Genomic DNA, 23,418 nt, shown 5'->3' on the forward strand with positions numbered 1-23,418 from the left:
TGCATTACTTATCTATATTAGTTCAATAGCCTGTTGGCAATTATTCCTTACATGAGTTCTGAAGAGCCAAGAATATGTTTCATAATTATCAAAGTGTTTGGAATAAACAGCTAAATCAACTGACAACCAAATTAATGTTTAAAATGATATTTGAATGTGTAATGCTGAGGCAGTGAGCTGGAAAAAAAGACTGATATTGCATGTGACATACATTGTGTATTTGAAACTACATTAGGCAAGTTTAAAATAAACTTTAATAAACTGAAATCACTCCACCTACATTTTCAAAATTAGCTTTGTAGACAATAAGACTCTAAAGATCATGAAAGTGACAATGTCTTACCACTGCATAGAAAATACAATATTTACATCAGATGCAAAGATGGCCACATTAACCACAATGTTACTTAAAGGCATAGTCTAATCAAAAATTTAAATTCTGTCATCATTTCCTCACCCTCAAAACTGCATGACTTTATTTCTTCTGCTAAACACAAAATAAGATATTTTTGCAGAATGCTGGAAACCAAACAGATTATACGGACAAAACAAATTCTCAAAATATCTTTTTTATGTTCCACAGAAAAAGTCTTACAGGTTTTAAATGACATAAGGGTGAGTAAATGATGAACCATCCCTTTAAAGCTGGGCACATTTTTTTTTTCTCTCTATAGATATCGCATGGAAATCGTTGATGCTTGTATGGTCACGGCTCGCATTGCGTGAGAGGAATTACAATAGCCAAGCCGTGTACGTAACAAGCACCTCCCGAACTCCCAATGATTTGTTGTCCAGTTGACCAGTGTCCCCTATTGCCAAATCATACACAACCACGTCAGAAAGGCTAGATCTATTAATATTATTATAGCCCAGTGGCTGCAACCCTTCAGTGTGCGCATACACTGACACACACGAATACTCTCTAGTTGTTTTTGCTGAGAGGAATGACTGTGATGTTTTCTCTGCTTTTCACAAAATCATTTGCACACTTCTCTTTTTATTCTCTTTCTTTTTTCAATACAAATCTACAGCAGCAACATTGAAAGCTCCAGTCTCCATGTTTTGCGCGAATGCTCATGTGATTGCCGCCAGCTCGCCGTGCCCCAGCTGTTTTTAATCAGGTTAACTGACTCATAATGTGTGCAATGATGTACGCGACGTGCAAAATCTCACAGTGTCCGCCCGCCTTTACAAAAACCAAATTAAATTATACAGAAAACATAATGACTACAACGGGAGGTTCTACAGTAACAGTGTAACGTTTTATGGGAAACAAGTCCGGTCAGGATTTATGGCCTTCCAACAATTTAAAAGTCAACTCGGTAAGGTTGTGAGGTGAATATTTTCGTCATTGATTATTGGGGTCAGCACTATGTTTGCGATGATGTGACCTGAGATGGTCCATTCGTTTGAAGCTCAGTCCACAGATACCACAGCAGTACGGTCTTTCTCCTGTATGGGTGCGTTGATGGACTTTCAAGATGTCGGCCCGGGTAAAGCTCTTACTGCACAGAGTGCACTTGTGTGGTTTCTCCTGCGTGTGAATGCGTTGATGCAGCTTGAGATTCCACAGTCGACTGAATTTGTTCCCACAAAGCGTGCAGGTGTAGGGTTTGTCTCCGCTCTGGCTGCATCGGTGTCTACGCAGGTCGCTGAAGGACGAGTAGCCTTTCCCACAGTGGCTGCACAAATGGAGACCGTCCCGCTGGTGGACACGCTGGTGGACTTTTAGGTTGCAGGCCTGAGTGAACTTCTTACCGCACTGGTTACAAGTATATCCGGCACTTGAAACGACTCGATGGGAGACTGGGTAGCCTTTCACAGAAGCCCTGCTGTCACCTAATGCTTGTCCAACATTAGACTTCAGAGTGTGATTCAATGCAGGTCCCTTATAAAGTGCACTACTAGCTGCGTCCCCAGTGTAAAGTGAGTGTCCTCTGTGTCCAGCCCCATCTGCAATCCCACTGTGAACTTCCGTGAGGGCGCTTGTGTCTTGTATGTGGCCATCTGCATTAATAAGTATACAGTCTCTATCCACGTCTTCTGTCTCGGGGTTGACTTGTGCAGGTAAAGCTGCTTTGTTTCCTCTTTTACCGCTAATGGAAGAGCTGTAACGTCTCCCACCTTCCTCAACCAGGTCCTTTTGATCAGTCTCAACTGCAACCGACACTGCATGACCTAATGTGTCTTGAGTTTTTCCTCCAAGACTGTCCAGGTTTCCCATGTCTAGTTCATGTACACTGTAGCTCGCTAGCTCCTCTGCATTGTAATGTGTTCGGTATGGCAAGCCCTGAACGTCTACGATATTTGCGTACGTCTCACTGTCAGCGGTCTGTTCAAGTCCGGAGCTCCAGTCTTCCTGAATCTGTTGCAGCTCTTGCTCACTGTAACTGTGAGCTGAGAAATCCATCCTCTCAGCTCCTGGAAAACCAAAATATTGTAATATTCAAACACAGTCTGATTTCAGAGGGTTAAAGCAGTAATCAGATTTTTAAAGGGATAATTCACCCCAAAATTTTAATTCTGTCATCAATTACTCACTCTCACGTCGCTCCTAAACCCATTAGACTTTCGTTCATCTTCGTAACACAAATGAAGATATTTTTAAGGAAATCTGAGAGATTTCTGTCCCTCCATTAAATGTTTATTCACCCAAAACAGTTCATAATCGTAATATAAATCCAATTTAATCCAAGTCTTCTAAAGAAACATTATCACTTTATATGACAGACAGATTTAATTTAGGCTTTTATTCGCATAGAAACATTGATCAACAAGCGTACACCGAGCACTCAAATATAGCAAACAGAAGCTCAAGCGTACAACAAACCTCACTGGTTCTTGTGAAAGCTCAAATGTGTTGGTGTAGCACACGAGGATGAACCTCATTGGTTCTCACGCGTCAAGCAAACATACTTGAGCTTCCATTTCCCAAATGTGAGTGCTCTATGTATGTTCGCTGATCGAAGTTTATATGTGAATAAAAGCCTGAATTAAATCTGTTCGTCATATTAAGCGATCTTCAGAAGACTTGGGTTAAACTGCTCGATTCATATGCTTATTATGATCTCTTTATGAACCGTCAAGAGTTTTGAGTGAATAGACTTTCAATGGAGGGACAGAAATCTCTCAGACTTTATTAAAAATATCTTCATTTGTGTTCCGAAGATGAGCGAAAGTCTTATGGGTTTGGGACGACATAAGAGATGACAGAATTTCTCTCTTTAAATCACACCTTCAGTATTTAGTGTCCAGCCATCCTGAAGCTCCTCATTATCAGCAGTGACGTAGAGGGCCTCCTCTTTCAACACGCCGTCCAGTTTCCTGTCCTCTGTACCAGCAGACTACAGAGAACACAAAGACAGAACATGCACAGAATGTTAAAGTTGTGAGAGATCTTTTCTTCCATGTTGTGATGTACATCGGAGTGAAATACATTAGCGATTCAGTCATCAGTTGATGATTGGATGGGGGCAGATCTGAATGAAAGCTTGTAGTCGACTGTAAGGGACTAAATTATTGGAGAAGTCCAGCATACGTCACCAGAGAGAAGTCTATTGCTTCACTGGAAGATCAAGTTAGTAATTAAGTGCTTTTTTTTTAATGTTACATGCATGGGTTTATTGTTCACAATAAAATCAATAACATGCACTTACGAAATAGAGTGAATTTTCAGGTCTCAGCCATTGTGAAACACTGCTGTACGAGCAACTCATCAAGGTTAGAGGTCATCAGTAAAGTGGTTTATCCATTCGGCTACTCACCTCTGTTGTGTTGCTGGGTCTGGTTTGATCTTCCAGTCTCTCTTTTCCCAAATGTGTGTCAGTCTCCAACTCACAGCTTCCCCAGTTCCCAACTGGAACCCTCTCCTGTTTGAGACTGCGTTCATTTTCTACATGTGGTCATCAAGGGTGAAAGCAACTGTGAGGGCATTGATTACACAGTCCTTTAATGGTCTTTAAAGGGACGGAAGAAAAATGTCATGTGGTCTGGAATGACATGATGGTCTTTAAACTATTCCTTTATATTATGCTGCAGGTCAATTTGACAACTTGGATCTTTGAGTTGGAGAAAACCAGTGGTTAACCAATTTTCCTTGAAGATGTAATTCATTTAGTCTCAGGAACATGCCTGCAAAGTGTCAACACTGATGTGTTTTGGAATGTGCATATAAAACATATTACTATTATGATGTTTTCAATTAAAGGCAGCTGCACAGGGCCAAAATAAAAATATTTTTTAATGTATTCTGATATGTCAGTTTCTCATCTACCCTCTAACGGTATTTACATGTATGCATGTATATTTAAGAAACTTCCTCTGCATTGAAGGTGTGCACTTTAGTCAGTTCATGCATGTTCTGTTCAATGGGAATCGAACCCATGATCTTGGCGTTGCTAGCACCATGCTTTCCTGCTCTACTTATTCTGTTAAAAATGTTGAAAAACATTTTTGGAATGATTAAATAAATAGTCACAATGCTGTTTATAATATCGAGCTTTTGGATTTTAAAAAAGTTGCTAAATTCAGATTTTAAATGTTAAATGTTTATTGTTTTTTTCCCCATCATGTGATTTTTGGTCAATTGTACTGAATCCAATTAGGGTCACATTGCCCACCACCTTAACTATCACACCCAGATTTATGTTTAACCTGGGTTAAGTGTCCAGTATGTCATCATGCATGATTCATAAAATAAATTCCTGTTCTGTTCTAATTACTAAGTGTATATGATATTCCAACAGATTATAAAATCATTACATTTCCTTTTTGTAGAACATTACAAAGAGTAACAACATGGGGTTTGAGTTGAATTGAGTGAACAAACCTGATTGTGGTAACAATTCTTCTCTTTCATTGTTACACACACGAGCTTTGTCACCACACTCTGCACACCTCAGGACGCGCATCTCCTGGTTCTTCCTTCTGCACTCGCTCCACTGGAGCCTCTTCTTGAGACTCTCCACCTGCTCTCGACTGCGGGACACTTCCTTCACGAAACTGTCCTCCACGAGCCGGGTGATCTCAAACATGGCAGCTTTGAAAACGGTCTCCATGACCCCGGATAGCTGTGACTGAAACGAGTGTATGGCTTCGGACATAATGACGAGGATTTGGATGGGAAAACCCCTATGGAAAAACCTAGTCTAGCTACTTCCGGTGATTACAAACAAACCAGCAATTTATCCTCCAGCTTCTCATTAGTCTTTTCAATATCGTTGTTGTGAAACCGTTTCACTGTTTTTATTGAACCTTCTTGTAGTTTTGTCAAATTTGTAGTCCAAATGCTAGCGATGACTGTTCTCGTGCTAGCTACTGTTTACGCTAACTATCGTTCATTGCACTCCCATTCGTCTCACAATTAAACATTGTAACATAAACGATACGCTGAGAATCAATGCTGATCCAGCTAGGAACATTCTCTCGTCCTACAGTGTGGGACTGCGACTGACCGGAAGTACTTCCTAAAGCAAACATACGGGCGGAAGTAGGCTTTAAAGTGACAGTACAACCGAAAATTTAACAAAGTTCAAAGTTTAAAAAGTTTACTCGTCGTTTACTGTGTAATTTTACTCAAAATAATGTACTCATTTTTATGCTGTTGCAAACCTTTGTGAATTTCTTCTGTGCGACGGGAAAGTAGATGTTTGTCAGAATGACAGTCCCAGTCACCATTTGCCTTCACTACATCGTTTGTCTATTGAACAGCGACTCTGGCAAAGTGAGGTCGCATTAAAAACTGTGTACACCTTTTGTATTCCAGGGTCGGCTTTTACCCGGTGGAACGCAAGCTTATAAAACAGTCTAATCTTTCAAAATAATCTTTTTAAAATAAAACCATATTGTATCTAATCAGTTAATTCTCAGTACTGAGTACCATGTTTTTACCATGCTATCAGTAGGCCACCCCATTTTATTAGTCAAGAAATTAGATATTAATTATGAAATATAAATATTTCAATATTTTCAAATAACTATAGCAAAAACCAGTGTAAGCGGCTCTTTGGGACTGACATCCTGCCATAGAGGAACAATTTTGGGTTCCCCAAAAAAACATTTTTAGTGAATAGTTCTTAAAATAATATATATTTTTTTATGAATGTATAAAACATAAATACATTTATCAAATACAGGTACTTTATAATTAATTTATGATAAATAAATATATTTATAATTTATAATTCTGAATTATATGGATAATATGGATTGCCACTCTATGGCATTGGTTCTTAACCAGGGTGCCTCAGCAAACTTCCAGGGGGCCAAAATAAGTCTTAAAATCGTTTAAATTTAGTTATACTGACATAATCTTAATTATAATGCTAAAAATTAAGATGCACAACATTAAACTGACATATTTGAAATATGCAATTTTAAAAAGCCTAAAATTCACTTGTGACACTTAATTTATTAAGTAGTTGACTTTGCATAGGATAGTAACAGGAATTACCTTTCAAGGCCTATTTATATTTAATCTATAATGCATTTTTATTTATTGATTAATAGATTTGACCACTTTAGAAAAAGATTCACAAATAATGCATAGGCTATCAAGTTTTGTTTCTATTTCTTTTGACGAAATCTACATCCAGGGTTCAGTGCTTCATAATGTGTCACAGTGTCGTTTTAGAAGCAGACCGCAAACCTTTTCTGCAGTCTATAAATAAAAGTTTTTAACATTCAGTGCGGAAGTATACCGCCCTCCCCTGGACGTGTAATCCTCGTTGATTCTGTCAAAGGGACCATATAACGTCTGCTCCATAAAATTCAACTAATCCGAGTCGCGCCATGCCTGATGCGAGCCCTGAAGATTATGACGGGTTTCAGACCCAGTTCACACACATTATGGAAACAATATTACTGACCGCTGTCAGGGAAGCGACAAAACTTTACGAGGGTACTTTGCAGCGCTTGAAAGCGGAATTGGTGCAGCTGAGACAAGAGAATGTCAAAACGAAGACAGGTGTTTCATCCAGCCAAGACACAAAGAGATTAACTGAATGTGGGAGTCAGAAGAGTGCCAATGTCCCTAAACATCGTGATATTGGCGTGCAGTGCGGTAGGTCTTTTTCTTGTAACGATGTGTGGCGTTATGGCGTTCAATAGACACTTCCTGGAAAATTATAACGACTTTTAACGGCTTAGACGTAATCAGATGGTAACCATTGCATAAAAGCCAGAATTTCTTCTTCTTCTTTTTTTTAAACTCTCTATGGTATTATCTTATATAATCATTTGTAATGTCTGTCCTGCTAAAAAATAAAATCTAGAAGAAAGAAACTAGACTAAGATGGTTTGACTATGGGTTTTGTGCACTTTTCTATAGGGTTTTCTTCAAAAGGGTTAACTATTTTCCAAAAATAAATAAATAAACTTTTCATTTTCATTTGTCAGAAAAGCCCATTTTGGTTGACCGGGGATGCAGCCCTCTTCAGTTTATAGGGAAACATCTTAGTGTGGGAGACATTACGAGTGATAAACTCACAGATCTTTGTGCCAGTGAGGATGGGAGCAGACAGCTTGCTTTGCTCCTCATCAAACAAGAGGTAAGAAACGATAGACTAGTATGTTTACTCATTCTGGTTCTCTTTCCCTTCCATCCTCCCACTTTTCTGTTTTGCATATCAAATAAAGTTAACACAGACTGAGGTCATATTTCCTCTCTGTAAGAGTTTGATTGAATATCAAAATGTTATGGTGAGACTTCATTCTTTGTCACTTACAGTTTAGTTTCATTTCTAAATCGTATGTTCATATTTGATCTTTAGAAAGTGGATAATATTTTAATGCTGGCCCTTTTATGCATTATGGTTTTATGTTCTGTGTCTTCAGCCTCATGAGACTGAATGCGACAACTACGCACCAGGATACTTTCTACTGAAGCAAGAAGGTGCTGAGCCGATACTGGTGCGCAAAGAGCCGAATAAGGACACCGTGGAAAGGGGTATAAGAGTCATTCACAAATTTGACTGAACAATGAGAAAATATTCTCATATGTTACTCATTTAGCAGTAGTTGATAGAACAGAATAAAAACATCATACATATCATTATACCCTTTTTTAAAACTTGAATGAAAATGAACTTTTTAAATGTTCCATTTAAATGTGTGTGTGTATGTATGTATGTATGTATGTATATATATATATATATATATATATATATATATATATATATATATATGTGTATATATATATATATATATATATATATATATATATATATATATATAATTTTTTCTTTTCTTTTTTCTTTTTTAGTGTATGTATGTTATAACCAGAAAAGTTGGGACATAAAATCAAGAATCTGTGATTTGTTAACCTTTATTTAACTGACAAAAGTACAAACAAAAGATTTTCAAAGTTTTCATTGACCAACTTAAGTATATTTTGTACATATAATCACTTTGTTCCAAATATCATGAGAGAATTGTCAAACAATTCAATTACATGCAAGATTGCAAAGAATTTATGCCTTTCACCTTCTACCATACATAATATTGTGAAAAGATTCATGGAATCCAGAGAACTCTCAGTACATGTAGGGCAAGGCAGTAAACCTCTGTTGAATGTGCATGACCTTTGAACCCTCAGATGGCACTGCATGAGAAACCGTCACGCTACTGTGTTAAATACAGCCACATGTGCTCGGGAGTACTTTGGAAAACCATTGTCACTTAACAGTCTGCATCAAGGAATGCAACTTGAATCTCTGTTACACAAGGAGAAAGCTATACATCAGTTCTTTGCAGAGATGCTGCCGAGTTCTCTTGGCCCGAGCTCATCTCAGATGGTCTAAAACACAGTGGAAATGTGTGCTGTGGTCAGATGAGTCCATGCTTCAGCTTGTTTTTGGGAAAAACAGATATCGAGTTCTCAGTCCCAAAGATTAAAAGTCCCTTTGAAAATCTTTTCTTTGTACTTTTGTCAGTTAAATAAAGGTTAAAGAGAATTAACAAATCACAGATTCTTGATTTGGGGTTGTGTGTGTGTATATATATATATATATATAAAATAACAAAATAGCCAAATCTTCTTAAATAACAAAAATATGAATAATTTTCATAATTTTTGAAATTGACAAAATATGTATTTGAGGTATTTCATTTTTTGTTTTTAAGTTGAAAAAAAGTTGGAGACTAGATCAATGTAGACTAAATATTTAAAAATATTAATGAAATTACCCCATCCCACCCCAAGCACTCAACTCAAATATTTCGCTAAAGTATCTGAAAATTCAAGAATTCACGCAGTCCAAATAGCCAAAATGCACATCACAAATTTGTATATACATTTTGTTCTTCTTAACGTTAATTTCTTGTATCTTCACCTCTTTGTATTCACAGTTGTGATCCCACCATCATTTCAAACAATAACCAGGCACCATAACATTAGAGAAAAGTCTCCACCATCAGTGATTCCTTCCTCCTGTAGTCGCAGGGTGGATTCCTGTAGTCACAAACCTAATCAGACTATACAATCCAACCAAGGTACATCTAAAAGAACATCGGAAATCAATGAAGACTTGTCTTCCCAAAACAAAAGACAAAATGTCAGTGCACCAGCACAGACATCCACTACTTCTGCACTTGCTAATTCAGCCCAGACTCCTGCTCCTACTGTTAACTTGTCTGTGCCAATGATCGAGCTGTCTGGTGCTCCATCAGTTCCTCAAGCCAAGTCAACAGCATCATCAGTTCACCGACGACCAAACCCAAATCCTCAAACATCTAACCATACAGTAGTCCCTCAGAAAGTGGGGTCAAATATCTGTCTTCCACTTCAAAACACCTTTCATTCCCCTGTTACTCCAAGCCAAGTCTTTGCAATGGAGCCTCATTCCTCCAAACAGTGGCCTCAGGCATTGGTTACAAATACAGAAAAAAGTATTTCAACCATTGCCTTGCTAAACCAAGCCACTGAGCCATCAACCCAATCTCAGCTTATACAATCACAATTATTTTCACCACAAACCATCAAAACACCAGACCAGGAGGTTCCTCCACAAGTACATGCTGCCATGCCATCAGGCCATATTTCTGTCTCACCAAATACACCTTCAGCCGTTCAGGATCGGATTCTCTCAACCAGCCTTGTTCCACCTCAGACCCAAGTTTTTGCATCACCACAAGTAATGCCAGAACATTCTGCGACTTCAAGTCCATCATTCCAGTTCCCTTTGGTGCTCCCACATAATCCGACTCAACCGACACCAACTTCTTACCTTCCAACACACATTCCATTTACTTCTCCCCTCCTTCCAGTTAATGCAATTCAGGGATCTGTCTCCCTAAACCCACCTCAACCTCCAGTTACACATTCTCAATATCCAACACAATCCAATCAGTTCTCCTGTTCTTCAGAACAGATGTTTCCTCCACCCGATAATACACCAGGTTTGCTTAAATCTCTTGAAACTTTGCATTTGAACTCGTCCATTGTGATGACCCCACAAGAGGCCCCGGAGCAGGCACCCATGCACCATTTTCCACCATCTGGGCAGCTTGCGCCTCTGCTGACACTTAAGGAGCAACAAGCTGTCGCTTCCGCTAGCGTTGTTTTAGGCAGAGTGCCAGTTCTGTCTTCAGAGTCCTCTGTGTCCCCAGTTGACAACTTTGAAGGAGACATACCACTTTCCCCATGTTTCAGTGCAGAAACCACAGATATAAATGATAAAGACCTCTCGGAAGATGAAGACACTCCCACACTCCAGTCTAGACTGAGAAAACAGAGAAAGATGTTCTCTAAATCCAGACAAGGTGAGGACGGCAGAGTCATGGTCAATGATAAGAGGGTGGATCGGGTGCAGAACAACTTGATTAGTGAAACACCACACGCTGGCTCCAATAGTGAAAGTCACGTCTTATCGAAACCTTTGAATAAAACATTGCAGAAAAATACTGAGTGTCCCGAGTGTGGAAGGGTCCTCAGCAACGCGTCTGCCTTGGAGAACCACATGAGACTTCATACAGGAGAGAGACCTTATACCTGCTCCCAGTGTGGAAAGGCATTCCCTAGTGCACGAGGCCTTAACCGGCATGTGAAGGTCCATGCAGAGGAGAAACGGTATCAGTGTGAAGAATGTGGGAAGAGTTTTGTGTACCACTTTACCCTTACCAAACATCAGCTCATTCACTCAGGAGAAAGGCCTTTTCCTTGTAAAGTTTGTGGAAAGAGGTTTTTGGCCAAGGCAGACCGGTCTACCCATATGCGCATGCACACCGGAGAGAAGCCGTTCTCATGCACGCTGTGTGGGAAGAAGTTTAAACATAGGGTTGCTCTGAATATGCATATGCAGGGGCATAGAGGAGAGAAACGCTACATTTGCCCCCACTGTGAAAAGGGATTTGTGGATCTAGGTAACTTCAAAAGACACAAGCTCATCCATACAGGGGAAAGGCCGTTTGAGTGCAAAGAATGTGGGAAACGTTTCACTCAGTCAGCTCATCTCAAGAAACATGTCAACACACAACATGTTACATAAAGTAATTGTTTAACTAAGCAGTTGATATACGGTAGATAAATATTATGTTACAGACAATATAATGGTATTAGGCCTGATTGCAAATTAATTTATGTATATGCTATTTTTAAAAGAGAAAAGTAAATAAAAGTGTATATTTTTATATTTTAACTGCATTACTGCATACATTTTGTACAGTGCTTTAATTGTTAATTTTTTTTAAAATGTGAAGTAAACCGGGATTATTTTTCTATTAATTTCTCAATGTGAAACTGCTGTTACCAGTTGTAACTGTTGTAACAGTTGTAACTGAAATTATTCAACCCCTATTGCAAATCAGATTTATTGGCAAAATTTACAGACTTTCAGCTGTTTGCAATGGGCTGTTTGCCCAGCACAACAAATGTTTCAAGTGGTTTCCCCAAATTCAACTGAAAATGCAACTTTTAATGACTTCTGCAGTCTCAAAATTATGCAACCCCTTCATGGCAAGCATCTTTAGTACTTAGGAGAACACCCCTTTTTCTGTTATGACCTGCTTCAAACGAGATGTATAACCAGCTTCTGTCAGGGTTTCTGAGGAAATGGAATCTTAGCCCATTCCTTAATGGCCTCCAGTTCAGTAATATTCTCAGGTTTACGTGTTGCAAATGCCTTCAAATCCCACCAGAGATTTTCTATGGGGTTCAAGTCAGGTGACTGTGATCATGGCCACTGTAAAATCTTCCAGGACTTCTTCTGCAACCAAGCCTTGGTGGAATTTGAGATATGCTTGGGATCATTGCCCTGTTGGAAGGTCCAATGACACCCAAGCCTCAGCTTCATCACAGATGGCATGACGTTTTCTCCTAGGATTTCCTGATAAACAAAAATGAATCCATCTTGCCTTCCACATGCTGCAGGTTTCCAGTGAGAGGATGCAAAGCAGCCCCAGAGCATCACCGAGCCCCACCATGCTTAATTATAGGCAAAGTGTTCTTTTCAGCACAAGCTTCATTCTTCTTCCTCCAGACATACCGCTGATCCAGAGGGCCGAAAAGTTCAAGTTTAGTTTCATCGCTCCACAGAACAGAATCCCAAATCTTTTGTGGCTTATTTATGATTTTGAGCAAATTGGAGCGACTTTTCTTGTGCTTTTGGGTGAACATCTTGGAGTTCTGGCATGGAAACCGCTTGCGTTTAGTACATGCCTTACTGTGCAAGCTGAAACCTCTGCCTGTTGCCACCAAGTCTTGCTGCAGGTCTTTTGTTGTCACTCAAGGGATTTTCTGAACCCGCCTTGTCAGAAATCTGGCCGTTGATAACTTCCTTTTTCTGCCCTGTCCAGCTAGTGTAACCACTGTTCCTTTAACTTTGAATATGCAAACTATGCTTCCAATGGTGTCTCTAGAAACATTTTGTGCCTTAGCTATATTTTTGTAACCTGTTATTTGTTTATGAAGGGCGATGATATCTTCTATTAACGTTTTGGACCATTCTTTTGACATATTTCTAACATGCAGTCAAACATGACTCAACAAACCTAGCAGTTCAGATATTTCATGTGTTCTAGCTCAAGCACATCTGGTGCATCTAATGAAGCCCTTGATTAGCTGCATCTGATGTTCTTGAGACTGCACCTGTTTTGCAGATTTGTGCTATTATGAGGGATTCTGTTCAGGGGGTTAAATAATTTTGAGACTGCAGAAATCAACAGTTGCATTTTCAGTTGAATTTGGGGAAACCACTTGAAACATTTGTTGTGTTGAGCTATTTCAATAACCTGTGTTCAATTTGTTCATTACAAACAGTTGAAAGTCTGTAAATTTTGCCAATGAACCTGATTTGCAATGGGAATTAAATAATAATTTACTGTATATACATATAATAAAATAAACACCTCAAATTGAAACATGGAGTTCATTTGAATTTTTTAATTGTATGAGGGTCAAATATTACTGTTTGCAAGACAAATTTGTGTCCTAAAAATGGATAAATCTAATGAAGATTATTTGTTTGCAACACAGTTTCTCTTGAAATTGTATCAGATCTATTTGATTCATATGAATGTAGTATCAGAGCCCGCCTTATTAGACATTCTGGTAGTCTGGTAGTATTATGCAGACAAGAAAGAAAAACGTTATCAACCACTGGGTGGCGGTGTAATGTTATGTGATACACAGACTGTCTAAAACGCCTTTTACAAACCTCAAGATTGAAATAAGTTCAAATAACTGACATTAATTGCAATTTTTTTTTTTTTTTTTTTTTTTTTTTTTTTTTTAGAAAAATCAGCATCACTTTAAGTATCTTTTCATTTTAGGCAATTATACAAGCATATGTTGAACAGAGTAGCTTGCTTAAAAAAAAAAGATATAATAAATATGTGATATATAACTCATATATATAACTATTCCTCTAAATATACTCATATGTGAGTTCTGGTTTATGTAAAGTTATGTAAACAACTCTGGTATGCATTTTAACAATAGCAGCTTGAAATCTACATGTTCATGTTGCAAAATGTACTACATCATTCAATGCAAACACAAAACAAGACAAGATATTTAACAAATGACTTTATGTTTATGGTGCATAACAATAATGCTTCACAAAGTATTAATGTCATTGTCCTAAAGGTTACATTTTGAAAAGTTGCATTAGGGTAACTGGGCCATAAAATACTATTTCGTTTAATGTGTGTTTAGAAGTCATTGCATATATTTGTAAACTTATATTGATATTCTTTATAATGGGAACATAATGGTTCACAATTTCCTCCTATATTTGGACAGAAAAAAAAGTAATATTGTAGATCAGAAAACATTTCTTTTTTTTTGTTGCAACATCCATTTGTATTTTAGTCATACAGATGTTTCACTAAACTAGTAAGAAATATGACTATCATAACTGTCAAAATTAAATCCATGATAATAAGACAAAGACTTCTATCATTTCTTATTTACAGTTTGACATTGACATTTGATAAGGTCACATAAAACTTCAATCTGTGTTTTAGGTTTGTAGGTTCTGAATAAGCAGCATGGTTCTTCATTATAGTCCTAATTGGGGTGAAATGCTTTGTTTTACATTATTTCACAGCTCTGAAAAAGCTTTATAAAAGTATTTTTTACAGACAGATGGGATGAGAAAGAGAATGATAGGATGATTGTGTATTTGGTTGATGGACTCCATGTCATTACAGAGGGAATGCATCACGTAGAAAAACGTATAAAAGCAGAGATGCCCACAGAGGGAGGGACATGCTGATGAGGCGAGAGCCTGCGCTAGACTTCATGGTGTAACGGCACCTGCCCACATTCCCAACCTTGTCAACTGCGGACAAAGTTACGGAAGTTGAACAACAGGAGGCCTCATATAGACCCATCACACTGTCTTCCACTTCCTTCTGGGTAAAATTTCCACTGCCTTGCTGGATGGAAATGATCTTGATGCCTGTGCCTTTACCGTCTGTGATGTTGACAGACAGTTCCCAGTTTGATGAGCTGCAAGAGGAGGCGTAGCAAGTACCCTGTACATCGACAATTTCACATTTTGGAGGTGTCAAGTCAGTCACCTGGGCGGAAAAGTAAAGGATGAGTTAAAACAACAGCTTATAATAACTTGGCATATAAATAATATTATAGATCCTTCAGGAATCATTCTAATATGCTGATATGGTGCTCAAATACAAATTTAGAGATCTAATTTTTCCCTGTTCCTATTCATTATGGTAAGTTAATAATTTAGAATTTTTTGTGGGCCTTATAAATGTAATTGTTTGATTTTAAGAACTTTTTTGTTTGCTTTACAATTTTTTTTATTTAGTGTTGAGTTGCCACTACTGCAAAATCTGTAGAGAATTTGACTGTAATGACTTGTGTAGCTTGTGGTTTGTTGGGAAAAAAATGTCACGAGACATACAGAGAAGTGGGTGGATCCAAATGTAGCAATGTCATAGTCAGGGCAATCCAATTCGTCGTCATCCATGCAAAGGTCAGAATTAAAGTAATCAGAATCGTAGTCATCCATGCAAGGGTCGAAAACCATTTTAATCAGTCCGGTAACAAATACGCAAAATAAACAAGAACAGACTTGTAACAGACCTCAGATGTGTAGCGTGACATTCAACAATGACTGCGTGACATTCAACAATGACTCCGTGACATGAACTGAAACAGACAGGGTATTTATACACAGACACTAACAATGTGATAGGGAACAGCTTAGTGCAATCACGAGTGATGAGAACAGACAAAGGATTATGGGGAATGCGGTTCCAGAGTGAATGGTGACAGGAAGTCAAGTCAAGTCAAGTCAAGTTTATTTATATAGCGCTTTTCACAACATAGGTTGTATCAAAGCAGCTTCACAGTAATAAAACAATACATCAATGTTTGTTTCTAGTGGAACGTCCACGTTTGGTAATGCTGATCAATAGTATCGTTGATTGATTAATTAAATTAAATATTCCCAAATATCCCCAACTGAGCAAGCCAAAGGCAACAGTGGCAAGGAACCGAAAAACTCCATCAGGTGACCTAATGGAGAAAAAAAAACCTTGGGAGAACCCGGGCTCAGTCGGGGGCCAGTTCTCCTCTGGCGTTTATGAACTAGAGGTCGGATTTAACTGTAAGATTAAAAGTATTATATGAATGCCTGGCTGAAGAGATGCGTCTTTAATCTAGTTTTAAACTGGGAGAGCGAGTCTGAGCAACGAACAGTATCAGGAAGGCTATTCCAGAGTTTTGGAGCTAAATGTGAAAATGCTCTCCCTCCTTTGGTGGATCTGGATATCCTAGGTATGACCAAAAGCCTCGAATTTACTGACCTTAAAGAGCGCAATGGATTATAGGGCGATAGAAGATCCGTTAAATAAACTGGAGCTAAGCCGTTTAGGGCTTTATAAGTCAGTAGCAATACCTTGTAATTAATACGGAACTTTATAGGTAGCCAATGTAGTGATGATAAAATTGGAGTTATATGATCATATTTTCTTGATCTAGTTAGAACTCTAGCGGCAGCATTTTGGACTAACTGTAGCTTGTTTATTAAGGATGCAGGACAACCAGCCAATAAAGCATTACAGTAATCTAGTCTCGAGGTCATGAATGCATGAACTAACTTTTCTGCATCAGAAACAGATAGCATATTACGTAGCTTAGCAATGTTTCTAAGGTGGAAAAAGGCTGTTCTTGTAACATATGAAATATGATTTTCAAAAGACAGGTTGCAGTCTAATATAACACCCAGGTCTTTTACTGTAGAGGATGAAGTAACAGGACATCCTACGATGTTAAAGTTGTATTGTAAGAGGTTTTGTGGGTGGTTTTTTGAACCGATGATTAGTACCTCTGTCTTGTCTGGATTTAATAAAAGAAAATTGCGCGTCATCCAATCTTTTATATCTTTAACACACTCTGTCAATTTGGATAATTTAGCGTTTTCATCCGGCCGTGATGAAATATAGATTTGAGTGTCATCAGCATAACAATGGAAACTAATTCCATGTTTCCTTATAATATTTCCAAGTGGCAGCATATATATTGAGAATAATAGAGGGCCTAACACAGATCCCTGCGGCACTCCATAGTTTACTGGAGTTATGATCGATTTTTCTCCATTTAAATAAACAAAATGGTAGCGGTCAGATAAATACGATCTAAACCAGCTTAGTGCTTGTCCTTGAACACCAGTATAATTTTGTAGTCGATCTAAGAGTATTGTATGATCTATAGTATCGAACGCAGCACTAAGATCAAGTAAAACTAGTATTGAGATACAGCCTTGGTCAGAAGATAAAAGTAAATCATTTGTAATTTTAACAAGCGCAGTTTCAGTGCTATGATGCGGCCTGAATCCAGACTGAAACTTTTCATAGATGTCATTTTCTTGCAAGAAAGAGCCCAGTTGAGCGGACACAGCTTTTTCTAGTATTTTAGACATAAAAGGTAGATTTGAAATGGGTCTATAATTTGCTAGATTATGTGGATCTAATTGTGGTTTCTTAATGAGAGGTTTATAACTGCCAGTTTAAATGTTCTTGGAACATAACCTAAAGATAAAGACGAGTTTATAATATTGAGGAGAGGCTCCTCCACTATAGGTAACACTTCTTTCAAAAGTTTAGTTGGTATAGGATCTAGTAAACATGTTGTTGTTTTAGATGAAGTGATAAGTTTATTTAACTCTTTTTGTTCTATAGTTGTAAAGCATTGTAATTGTTCTTGCGGGGTGATAATTGAGGCTGAATTATAAGACGCAATTGAGGATTGAACGTTTACAATTGTGGTTCTGATGTTTTCTATTTTCTCAGTGAAGAACTTCATGAAATCATTACTACTTAACTGGAACGGAATATTTTGTTCAGGAGACATCTGTTTATTTGTTAGTCTAGCCACAGTGTTAAATAAGAACCTAGGATTGTTTTGGTTGTTTTCTATTAGTTTGCGGAGATGCTCAGCCCTGGCCTCTTTTAGGGCCTTTTTGTAACGTGACATACTGTCTTTCCATGCGATTCTAAAGACCTCTAAGTTAGTTTTTTTCCATTTACGCTCTAAATTACGGGTTTCTCTCTTTAGAACATGCGTAGTATTGTTGTACCATGGTGCTTTACTTTTCTCTCTAACCTTTCTTAATCTAATGGGTGCAACAATATCCAATGATCCAGAGAGAATGGTGCTCATAGTGCTAGTTAATTCCTCAAGTTCATCTGTTTGTTTAGGTTCACTGAGCAGCTGAGACAGATCAGATAAGCTATTTGAAAAATTATCTATGGTAGATGGAAGGATTGTTCTGCCTAATCGATAACGCGGCGCAGCATGACATATTACAGGAGTACGTAATATGCAAGTTACCATGTAATGGTCAGTGACATCGTCACTTTGTGGAATGATATCTATATCGGTTGGATCGGTTCCATGTGATATAATTAAATCGAGTGTATGATTAAAACGATGAGTTGGTCCGGTAACGTTTTGCTTGACCCCAAAGGAGTTTAATAAATCTGTAAACGCAGCCCCTAGCGCATCATTTGAATTATCTACGTGGATATTAAAGTCTCCAACAATTAATGCTTTATCGAAATTAACTAATAGGTCTGAGAGAAAATCTGCAAACTCTTTTAGGAAATCAGCGTAAGGCCCAGGCGGTCTATATACGGTAGCCAAGGCTAGAGATAATAGGGATGTTTTTCTAGCATCTAAGAGCGTAACATTTAGTACAAGTACTTCAAACGAAATAAACTTATAGCCCGTTTTCTGAGTAACATTGAGAATATCTCTATAGATTGTTGCAACACCGCCGCCACGACCAATCAGACGGGGCTCGTGCTTATAGGAGTATCCTGATGGAGTAGACTCATTTAGACCGAAATAATCATTTGGTTTAAGCCAGGTTTCAGTAAGGCAAAGTACATCGAAGCTATTATCTGTGACTATTTCATTTACAATAACTGCCTTAGGTGTGAGTGATCTAATGTTTAGAAGACCTAGCTTTAGAAATTGTTTTTGATTACTAATAGCAACATTTTCTGGTTTAATAACAATTAGATTTTTTCTAGATCCTGCAGTAGATTTATTATTTAATCTCACTAAACGAGGAATAGACACAGTTTCTATGCAATGTTCTACACTATTTATATCAGTTAAATTGGTGCAGCAGAGACTATGATTTGGACTTTTGGTTACTAGTCAAAAGGTATTTAACATTTTGGAGATGTTATCTGACAGAAGATCCGATCCGAATCTGCTTGGGTGTAAGCCATCAGCACGGTAAAGCCTAGGACGCTCCCAAAACAGATTCCAATTATTTACAAAGAGTAGTTTCTGCTCATTGCACCATGACATTAACCATTCGTTTAGCGCGAATAATCTACTAAACTTTTCATGACCTAGACGGTACGTGGGAAGCGGTCCTGACACAATGATCGTTATATCAGGCGATGTGCTGCGTACCGTATCGATCAGATTCCTGAAGTCTTTCTTCAGAACTTCCGTCTGGCGCAGCCTGATGTCGTTCACTCCCGCGTGCAAGACCACAGTTCCGACGCGCTCGTTATCGTTCAGAATCTCGGGAACGCGAGCGGCGATTTCAGAAACACGAGCACCAGGAAAGCAGTGACTATGCACCTTACTTTTATTTAACGTAGCGTGTACGTGTCGAACGATGGAATCGCCAATGATCACAGCATCGCGTTCTGTTTCGCGAAGAGGGGAGAAGCGGTTTTGTGTGGATATCTCGAAAACCGGGAGGGTCGGAGAGAGTTTTCTTGGTCTAGGCCTGACTCGCGTCTTCCGCTGCGGAAATATCCAGGCTTCGTGGTGGCATGTTGGAGCCGGAGTGAACGAGACCATGGCTGATCGCGACCTCGACGCTCGCCGATGTTGAGAAACGCACGGAGTAGACGAGGTCGGAGTTAGCGGGTTAGTAACGTTAATCTCTGATTTGTGTGCATCCGCGCGTGATGTTTCAAGAGCCAAACGCCGGTCTATCAGCTCGGCCTGTCTCACTAAAAGGTCGTGGATCTGTTTCTCAACAGCTTCCAGCTCAGACTGCACCGCGTGCAGCTCAAATGTGTCTTCACCTGCACCAAAAGGTAGACCACTTACATCTAATATATTCGCCATTTTAACAGATGGACAGTACGTTAAGTTAGCAACGACGCTACCAGTGATGCTATCAATATTAATACTAATTTATGGCTGAAGTCTTGGATATAATCCGTCTTTTTAGTGGTACGGTGTAGAGTAGACGCACGATAGGCGAAAAAAAATGTTTGTTTGTAAATGAGTGCGGAGAAGACGCGTTCAGCCGTGATCCACGGACGTAACCTATAAGAGTATCCAGCGTTGGATCACTAGGCTTGAGACACGTCTGCTCAACAGTCCGCGTTGTAACTATTAGGGGTGTAAATCGGACAGTTCATCACGATACGATACGATATCGATTCTCTCAGCCAGCGATACGATATTTTCCGATACTTCAAAAAATTCCACGATACGATTCGATTCGATTCGATTCAGGGCTATATCGATCGATTAATCGATATTTAAATATTATGTTCACACAACCAGTTACGTTTTTATTAACTCACAAATGCAACCAAAATATATAACATGAACGTTTAATTAAACTCTTTGAAAATTGCACACCCTACAGAAGTGGTCATTTGCAAGTACTCCGTTCTTGTTCATTTTCATAAATCATGTTTTTTATTATTATTGTGCATTCCAAGTAATATCAATCAAACTGCAGCTGGGTTGTTTTGATTAATAATAATAATAACAAGTTAAAAAATACAGGTAAATTACAAAATTAAAGTTAATTGAAAGTATGCTTTAATATGTTAAAAGTTTTTTTTTTTTTTTTTTTTTTTTTTTTAGCAGAGCAGATACATTCACATTTCATCTTTCTGAGTCAAACAAAACCAAGTAATTGCTATGATAAATAATACAACACTCGGTTAATCTTCATAACGTTAATCTCCTCAGCTGACATAGACGCCTGACAAACTTTGTTGTTGTGATAACGTACACGCAGTACAGGGAGCTTTTCCCTCACCACTAAACGAGCTGCTTTAGTAAGGTTCCTTGAAAATGTTTCAGGTTTTATTTTCCTTTTACGCCCTTTAGAAGATATCACGAGTTCATTGAAATTATCCATCCTCGATCACTTTTAGTCAGCTTTGACGAAACTCCTCTTAGCCAGCGCGTCTTTTCAAAGTGACATCTGACCTGAATACTGCGCGCTGAGTCGCTAAAACGGACTTGCCGTGTTGTGTTCACCAACAAGGGTGCGAGTGCTTGTCTGTTTCTGCTGTAAAACATGAACTCGCGATGCCTTGACAGCGGACAATACCGGCTTTTGTGAAAAAAAAAAACTTGTTTAGGGTTTAGTCAGTCTTGTCAGGCGTCTTTTTCAGATGAGGAGATTAACGTTACACACCGGCAGGCGGTTGGTGAGTAAACGAAAATGTGCGCTTTGGCGGAAGGATTTTACGTGAGAATGTGGAGGTGTCAAAATAAACGTGTATATCGATATTTTAAGTGTGGAATCGATGCATCGTATCGTTAGACGTTATATCGATGCATCGATCCATATCGATGTATCGTTACACCCCTAGTAACTATGAGGTGAGGAAAAGTAGAAAATGTTCGTTGTAAATGAGTTTAGAGAGAAATCAAGAATTATAAATCAATCGAGCTCCAAAGACAACAAAGGAAGGGAAAGAGACCTCTAGTGGACACCCGGGGAAACACAAACCAGACACTGTGACATAACCCCCCCTCTACGGAGTGGCTACCAGAAGCTCCACAACAAGAAACAAAAACCAACAAAAGTCCATGAGGAAGGTAGGAACGGTGGAGGATCAGGGGAGGGATGGAAGGCCAGGACCATGGAAAGGAACGGAAACAGGGGGTGACGGTTTAGCCGGCGGCCAGGGCGAAGCAGATAGTCTGTCGGGTGACCAGGGCGAAGCAGACGACCCATCGGCGGCCAGGGCAGAGCAGACAGTTCATCAGGCAGCCAGGGCGGATCAGATAGTCCGTCGGGCAGCCAGGGCGGAGATGACCCTTCAGGCGGCCAGGGCGGAGCAGACAGTCCATCGGGCGGCCAGGACGGAGCAGACAGTTCATCGGGCGGCCACGGCGGAGACGACCCTTCAGCCGGCCAGGGCGGAGCAGACAGTTCATCGGGCGGCCAGGACGGAGCAGACAGTTCATCGGGCGGCCACGGCGGAGACGACCCTTCAGCCGGCCAGGGCGGAGCAGACAGTTCATCGGGCGGCCAGGACGGAGCAGACAGTTCATCGGGCGGCCACGGCGGAGACGACCCTTCAGCCGGCCAGGGCGGAGCAGACAGTTCATCGGGCAGCCAGGGCGGATCAGACAGTCCCTCGGATGGCCACGGCGGAGACAACCCTTCAGGCGGGCAAGGCGGAGCCTTTCCCTCAGGTGGCCGGGGCAGAGCGGACAGTTCATCGGGCGGCCGGGGCGGAGACAACTTTTCAGGCGACCAGGGCGGAGCAGATAGTCCATCGGGCGGCCAAGGCGAATACGACCCTTCGGGCGGCCACGGCGGAGACGACCCCTCGGGCGGCCATGGCGGAGACGACCCCTCGGGAGACGACCTCTCGGGTGGCCACGGCGGAGACGACCCCTCGGGAGACGACCTCTCGGGTGGCCACGGCGGAGACGACCCCTCGGGAGACGACCCCTCGGGTGGCCACGGCGGAGACGACCCCTCGGGAGACGACCCCTCGGGCGGCCACGGAACAGGAACAGGCACCCGCTCAGGAACAGACACAGGCACCGGCTCAGGAACAGACACAGGCACCGGCTCAGGAACAGACACCGGCACCGGCTCAGGAACAGACACCGGCTCAGGAACAGACACAGGCACCGGCTCAGGAACAGACACAGGCACCGGCTCAGGAACAGACACAGGCACCGGCTCAGGAACAGACACCGGCACCGGCTCAGGAACAGACACAGGCACTGGCTCAGGAACAGACACAGGCACCGGCTCAGGAACAGACACCGGCTCAACGGCGGCCATCTTGTCTGGGGACACAGGCTCGGCGGCGGCTATCTTGTCTGGAAACACTGGCTCGGCAGACGTGACCTGAACAGTTTCTGGATCGGCAGACGTGACCTGAACAGTCTCTGGATCGGCAGACCTGCTGTGTCTCCTCCAAGCACGCAGTACAGCTACTGCATAAAAGAGGAAGACAGCCTTCCTTGCCGTGGCAGGGCTGATGGTGGGTATCTCCGGGGCGATCTCTGGGATGACAGCGGGCTGCATGAGGACGACCTCCGGGATGACAGCAGGCTGCACGGAGACGACCTCCGGGACGACAGCGGGCTGCACGGAGACGACCTCCGGGACGACAGCGGGCTGCACAGGGACGACCTCCGGGACAACAGCGGGCTGTCCGGGACAACAGAGAGAAGGGAAGTCTTCCTCCTTCTCCGTC

The 23,418-nt window shown here is 40.5% G+C and overlaps 3 protein-coding genes across 3 annotated transcripts in view; 1 reads left to right on the top strand and 2 right to left on the bottom strand.

The window, feature by feature from the left end:
- Window positions 1-198: 198 nt before the first annotated feature.
- LOC307174352 (uncharacterized protein) lies at window positions 199-5,550 on the bottom strand. The gene is made up of 4 exons (XM_079898111.1): window positions 4,829-5,550; window positions 3,765-3,892; window positions 3,236-3,344; window positions 199-2,421 (listed from the first exon to the last, which is right to left on the bottom strand). Exons 1-4 carry the CDS (start codon window positions 5,100-5,102, stop codon window positions 1,349-1,351), a joined length of 1,584 nt encoding a protein of 527 aa, XP_079754237.1. The 5' UTR covers window positions 5,103-5,550; the 3' UTR covers window positions 199-1,348.
- A 1,057-nt stretch (window positions 5,551-6,607) lies between these two features.
- Window positions 6,608-13,350, top strand: LOC307174247 (uncharacterized protein). Its single transcript, XM_079897980.1, has 4 exons — window positions 6,608-7,060; window positions 7,396-7,547; window positions 7,834-7,945; window positions 9,346-13,350. The coding sequence occupies exons 1-4, from the start codon at window positions 6,790-6,792 to the stop codon at window positions 11,481-11,483; spliced, it is 2,673 nt and encodes an 890-aa protein (XP_079754106.1). The 5' UTR covers window positions 6,608-6,789; the 3' UTR covers window positions 11,484-13,350.
- A 660-nt stretch (window positions 13,351-14,010) lies between these two features.
- Window positions 14,011-23,418, bottom strand: part of LOC307174232 (von Willebrand factor A domain-containing protein 7-like) — a 110,473-nt gene continuing 101,065 nt past the window's right edge. Inside the window, exon 19 of the mRNA XM_079897959.1 lies at window positions 14,011-15,018. Within this exon, the coding sequence (XP_079754085.1) occupies window positions 14,641-15,018 (378 nt within the window). The 3' untranslated portion in view covers window positions 14,011-14,640. The remainder of the gene's footprint in view (window positions 15,019-23,418) is intronic.

This window comes from Squalius cephalus, assembly GCF_949319135.1.
Source record: "Squalius cephalus genome assembly, chromosome: 2".
Classification (NCBI taxonomy): Eukaryota; Metazoa; Chordata; class Actinopteri; order Cypriniformes; family Leuciscidae; genus Squalius; species Squalius cephalus.